The sequence below is a fragment of the Nematolebias whitei genome, chromosome 11 (assembly GCF_014905685.2).
Source record: "Nematolebias whitei isolate Nwh7 chromosome 11, NemWhi1, whole genome shotgun sequence".
Lineage (NCBI taxonomy): Eukaryota > Metazoa > Chordata > Actinopteri > Cyprinodontiformes > Rivulidae > Nematolebias > Nematolebias whitei.
Genome location: NC_056508.1, coordinates 49,657,154 through 49,663,624, shown reverse-complemented (window position 1 = coordinate 49,663,624; position 6,471 = coordinate 49,657,154). Strand labels below are relative to the sequence as shown.

The following is a 6,471-nucleotide window of genomic DNA, read 5'->3' as shown; positions in this document are numbered from 1 at the left end:
GTTTTATGTTATGAGTGCTTAGTGTATATTTAGTTGATGTTTTTCTTAGTTCATATCTTAGATGTTATTACTGTTTTTCTTAGACATTTTATTGTTGGATGTAACTGGGACCCTGTGTACATAATTTCGCTCCACCACATGTACCACATGAGGTGCGAATGACAATAAAGAAACTCTGACTCTGACTCTGAAAAGCAGGGGGGAAAGCACACAGCCCTGTGGAGATCCTGTGCTTATAGTCCGAGTGTCCGAGACAGCTCTCCCCAGCCGCACGCACTGACTCCGGTCTGTCAGGAAGTCTGTGATCCACCTGCAGGTGGAGTCAGGTACATGGAGCAGGGAGAGCTTGTCTTGGAGCAGAGCAGGGAGGATGGTGTTAAATGCGGAGCTGAAGTCCACGAACAGGATCCTGGCGTAGGTTCCTGGGGAGTCCAGGTGCTGCAGGATGAAGTGAAGAGCCAGGTTTACTGCGTCATCTACAGACCTGTTAGCCCTGTAGGCAAACTGCAGGGGGTCCAGGAGGGGGTTGGTGATGGACTTGAGGTGAGATGAAACCAAGCGTTCAAAGGTTTTCATGACTACAGACGTGAGAGCTACAGGTCTGTAGTCATTTGGTCCTGTGACACGTGGCTTCTTGGGGACAGGGACGATGATGGAGGACTTGAAACAGGCTGGGACATGGCATGACTCCAGTGAAGAGTTGAAGATCCCTGTGAAGACTGGAGCCAACTCTCCAGCACAATGTCTCAGCGTGGAGGGTGACACAACGTCTGGGCCTGCAGCCTTATGTGTATTCAGCCTTTTAAAAAGCCTCCTTACTTCATCCTCTTGTACAGAGATAGCAGGGGGTTGTCGGGGGCAGTCCCAAGTGGTTAAACCAGTTGGGCTGGGGGTGGTGTGGAGGATGGAGGAATGTGAGTCCATGACTTCAAAGCGTGAATAGAAGTCGTTCAGATCGTTTGCCAGTTTGAGATTGTCTGTAGAATGAGGTGCTCTGGGCTTGTAATTAGTTATCTCTTTCAGCCCCCTCCAGACAGAGGCAGAGTCGTTTGCAGAGAACTGTTGTTGCAGCCGTGCATTGTACCTGGATTTAGCCTTCGACACCTCCCTGCTAAATCCATACTTCGCACGTCTGTAGTTGTCTCTGTCCCCCTCTCTGAAAGCAGCCTCCTTCTGCTGACGAAGCTGTCTTAGTTTGGATGTGAACCAGGGTTTATCATTATTGAAAATGACTCTGGAGCGTGATGGGATGATGCTGTCCTCACAGAAATGTATATATGACGTCACAGTGTTTGTGTATTCGTCTAGACTGTCTGAAGAAGCCCTGAACAAGTCCCAGTCTGTGGTGTCCAAACACGTGCGTAGCTCCTCCACAGCTTCACTGGTCCACTTTTTGGATGTCCTCACCACAGGTTTTGAGAGCTTCAGTCTCTGTCTGTATGCAGGTATGAGGTGAATCATCTCATGATCTGAGAGACCCAGGGCAGCACGAGGCACAGCACGATAAGCACCGCTCACTGTGGTGTAACAGTGATCCAGCGTGTTTCCTTCTCTTGTCGGGCATTTAATAAACTGTTTATATTTAGGTAGTTCATGCCTGAGGTTTGCTTTGTTAAAATCTCCAAGGATGATAACAAGGGAGTCCGGAAAAGTTTGCTCTACACTCGTAATCTGGTCCGCGAGCGCGCGCTCAGCCTCGTGCACGTCCGCGCACGGTGGGATGTAAACAGCGGCCAGAATGAATGAAGTGAACTCACGTGGAGAGTAGAACGGTTTGCAGTTTATGAAGAGATATTCCAGAGAAGGAGAGCAGTGCTGGGAGATCACTGTCACGTCGGAGCACCAGGCTTTGTTGATAAAGAAACAGACTCCTCCGCCTTTTTTCTTTCCTCCGGAAAGTTCCCGCTGTCTGTCAGCGCGGAGGAGCTAGAAACCCTCCAGATAAAGAGGAAGGTGCAACAAAGAAGGCCCAAGACGATTGAACAGTTAGAGGCCTGTTAAAGACATGAATGGGAGAGCATTCCTATTTCTAAACTTGAGAAACTGGTCTCCTCTGTCCCCAGACGTCTGTTGAGTGTTGTAAGAAGAAGGGGGGATGCCACACAGTGGTAAAAATGGACTTGTCCCAACTTTTTTGGGATTTGTTGACGCCATGAAATTTGGAAACAACAGATTTTTCCCTTAAAATGATACATTCTCTCAGTTTAAACTTTTGATCTGTGATTTGAGTTCTATTCTGAATAAAATATTAGATGTTGGCACCTCCACATCATTGCATTCAGTTTTTATTCACATTTTGTTTAGTGTCCCAACTTTTTTGGAATCCGGTTTGTAGTACGAAACCAGGCTATTAGGACAAGATAGATTACTGTAATTAAGGGAGACATCCAGTTTGTTAAAGAGTAAGAAGAATCAGTGTTCTTGATTACGGAAATAAATAGTTCGAGATGACTGATATCTAGAAATTTGTAGTTTAGCATTAAAAAAAGACCAGTTTATGATATGTATATATATATATATATATATATATATATATATATATATATATATATATCCCTACTTGATCTGTCTCTTTCTATCTGTCCATCTTATAATCAACAAACCAACTTTTCATCAATAACTGAACTTTAATAATCAGTAATCAATAAATCTGATGAGAGGTTTGATGTGTTACATGATGACATAACCCCATCAGCCAATGAGAGGCAAATAGGTAGAACACCTGATTTACTGAATGTCTGTCCAGTCAGATGACAAAGACTGCCGTTTAATGAGGAGGAAGCTGATTGGTAGATGAGCGTTCAAGACCTTTTGCTCTGTCACTGCTGTGATTGGTCAGCATCCCTGAAGCCCTCGCAGGTGATCTGGTACTGGACGATGGTCTCCATGTGACCTGGGGATTTAAGGACTAACGCTAGCCGCTGTGACCCTTCCCACTGTAGGAGGAGCCGGGTGGTAGGGGCGTGCGCCCAGCTGTCTCCAAGTGCCGGCACCAGATGTGATTGGGTGCCTGTCAGCCGAGTGGTCATGTTGTTGGTGAAGACAATAGCAATGTTGTGATTTGTTGCCATGGTGATGAGTTGCTGGGCAAGGCCTCGGAGGAGGCGTGTCCTTTCAGATAGGTCGTCAAACAGCTGCAAGAATGGAAACGCCATGCTGTCAATGACAAGGAGGCGGACCTTGGTTTGCTTCTGCAGGAAGGTGGGTAGAAGGTGGAGTTCAGCCAGCAGCTCCACGTAGTCATGGCAACGCACCTGAGAAAGACAACCAATCAAAATATTTTGAACTAACCAATACATGGCTTTCATGGTAGCATGGACATTAACCAAGAACAACATGGATCAAATTTGGAGCTGCCACTGGGTTGTTTTCTAATGGTTCTACCTGGTTATGTTGTGATGGTTCAACCTGTTTGTGTTGTGGTGGTGGTGGTTCTACTGAGCTAAGTTGGTTCCACTGGGTCAAGATGTAAACATTCTACCGACTTGTGTTGTGATCTACTGGGTCATGAGTAATTGGATGTACCAGTTGGTGTTGATCTTACCAAGAAGATGTTGGATAGGATGTTCTCCACAGTGAAGGTTCCCAAGGCAGCTATTTGTTCCTCATCCTCGGCTAACATGGAGCAGTGTCTGACAGCAGCGGCGCTAATTTCTACAACCCTCTGAAGAACAAAACTGCCCTCAGTGTCCACAAAGATAACCTGACCTTCGAGGCCTCCGAAACATTGGGGGAGTTGGACATCCACCGCCAGCTGTAGGCTGAAGACAGAAAAGGACATCAGTGGACAATAGAACAGAAGAAAACAGGGAAGACAGTCAGCTGCTATAATTTTTCATTCAACCTTTATTTAGACAGGTTAATCCCATTGAGCCTCGAGGACTCATTTACGAGAGACCTGATTTCAATAAAGAATGATGACAACAAAGGACAGTCATAAAAGAGGCGATCCATCCATTTTCTTCTGCTTATCCGGGGTCGGGTCACGGGGGTAGCAGCCTAAGTAGGGAGGCCCAGACTTCCCTCTCCCCAGCCACTTGGGCCAGCTCTTCCGGGGGAATCCCGAGGCGTTCCCAGGCCAGCCGAGAAACATAGTCCCTCCAGCGTGTCCTGGGTCTTCCTATGGGCCTCCTTCCGGTGGGACGTGTCCGGAACACCTCACCAGGAAGGCGTCCAGAAGGCATCCTAAACAGATGCCCAAGCCACCTTAACTGGTTCCTCTCGACGTGGAGAAGCAGCGGCTCTACTCTGAGTCCCTCCCGGATGATCGAGCTTCTCACCCTGTCTCTAAGGGAGAGCCCAGACACCCTGCGGAGAAAACTCATTTCGGCCGCTTGTATCCGAGATCTCATTCTTTCGGTCACAACCCAAAGCTCATGACCATAGATGAGGGTGGGAACGTAGATCGATCGGTAAATTGAGAGCTTCGCCTTTTGACTCAGCTCTCTCTTCACCACGACAGACCTGTACAGCGCCCACTTCACTGCAGACGCTGCACCTATCCGCCTATCGATCTCACGCTCCATTTTTCCCTCATTTGTGAACAAGACCCCAAGATACTTGAACTCCTCCACTTGGGGTAGGACCTCCTCCCTGACCCGGAGAGGGCACTCTACCCTTTTCCGGCTCAAGACCATGGCCTCGGATTTGGAGGAACTGATCTTCATCCCGGCCGCGTCGCATTCGGCTGCGAACCGCTCCAGCGAAAGCTGTAGATCACGATCTGATGAAGCCAATATGACCATATCATCTGCAAAAAGCAGAGACGCAATCCTAAGGCCACCAAAACGGATCCCCTCAACACCTTGGCCGCGCCTAGAAATTCTGTCCATAAAAGTTATGAACAGAATCGGTGACAAAGGGCAACCTTGGCGGAGTCCAACTCTCACAGGGAACAAGCCCGACTTACTGCCGGCGATGCGGACCAGGCTCTGACACTGGTCATACAAGGACCTAACAGCCCGTATCAAAGGGCCCGGTACCCCATACTCCCAGAGTACCCCCCATAAGGCCCCCACAGGGCCCCCCGAGGGACGCGGTCAAACGCCTTCTCCAAGTCCACAAAGCACATGTATACTGGTTGGGCAAACTCCCACGCACCCTCCAGGACCCTGCTGAGAGTGTAGAGCTGGTCCAGTGTTCCACGGCCAGGACGAAAACCGCACTGCTCCTCCTGAATCCGAGGTTCGACTATCTGACGGACCCTCCTCTCCAGAACCCCCGAATAGACCTTACCAGGGAGGCTTAAGAGCGTGATTCCCCTGTAGTTGGAACACACTCTACGGTCCCCCTTTTTGAATAGGGGGATCACCACCCCGGTCTGCCAATCCAGGGGAACTTCCCCCGATGTCCACGCAATATTGCAGAGTTGCATAAGCCAACACAACCCTACAACATCCAGAGCCTTAAGGAACTCTGGGAGAATCTCATCCACCCCTGGGGCCCTGCCACCGAGGAGCTTTTTAACCACCTCGGTGACCTCAGCACCAGAGATTGGAGGGCCCGACCCAGAGTCCCCAGGCTCCGCTTCCTCAGTGGAAGACGTGCCAGTGGGATTGAGGAGGTCTTCAAAGTATTCCGCCCACCGACCCACAACATCCCGAGTTGAGGTCAGCAGCACACCACTCCCACTATAAACAGTGTTGGTGGCGTACCGCTTTCCCCCCCTGAGACGCCGGATGGTGGACCAGAATCGTCTCGAAGCCATGCGGAAGTCGTTCTCCATGGCCTCTCCGAACTCCTCCCACGCCCGAGTTTTTGCCTCAGCAACCACCCGAGCCGCATGTCGCTTGGACTGCCGGTAACCATCAGCTACTTCCGGGGTCCCACAGGCCAAAAAGGCCCAATAGGACTCCTACTTCAGCCTGACAGCATCCCTCACCGACGGTGTCCACCATCGGGTTCGAGGGTTGCCGCCGCGACAGGCACCGACAACCTTGCGGCCGCAGCTCTTTTAAGCCGCCTCGACAATAGAGGCACGAAACATGGTCCACTCAGACTCAATGTCCCCCACCTCCCTCGGAACATGTTCAAAGTTCTCCCCGAGGTGGGAGTTGAAACTCCGTCTCACAGGAGACTCTGCCAGACGTTCCCAGCAAACCCTCACAATACGTTTGGGTCTGCCAGGTCTGACTGGCATCCTCCCCCACCATCGGAGCCAACTCACCACCAGGTAGTGATCAGTTGACAGCTCCGCCCCTCTCTTCACACGAGTGTCCAAGACATGTGGCCGCAGATCAGATGAGACGATGACAAAGTCGATCATCGAACTGCGGCCTAGGGTGTCCTGGTGCCAAGAGCACATATGGACACCCTTATGCTTGAACAAGGTGTTCGTTATTGACAATCCATGACGAGCACAGAAGTCCAACAACAGAACACCACTCTGGTTCAGATCAGGGGGGGCGTTCCTCCCAACCACACCCCTCCAGGTCTCACTGTCATTGCCCACATGAGCATTGAAGTCCCCCA

The 6,471-nt window shown here is 50.2% G+C and overlaps 1 protein-coding gene across 1 annotated transcript in view; it reads right to left on the bottom strand.

Moving 5' to 3' along the window:
- Positions 1 to 2,700: 2,700 nt before the first annotated feature.
- LOC119417412 (DNA repair protein RAD51 homolog 3) overlaps positions 2,701 to 6,471 on the bottom strand; it is a 10,587-nt gene continuing 6,816 nt past the window's right edge. Inside the window, exons 2-4 of the mRNA XM_037684614.1 lie at positions 3,709 to 3,761; positions 3,545 to 3,664; positions 2,701 to 3,254 (exon numbers count right to left, since the gene is read on the bottom strand). Coding sequence (XP_037540542.1) covers positions 2,820 to 3,254; positions 3,545 to 3,664; positions 3,709 to 3,761 — 608 coding nt within the window. The 3' untranslated portion in view covers positions 2,701 to 2,819. The remainder of the gene's footprint in view (positions 3,255 to 3,544; positions 3,665 to 3,708; positions 3,762 to 6,471) is intronic.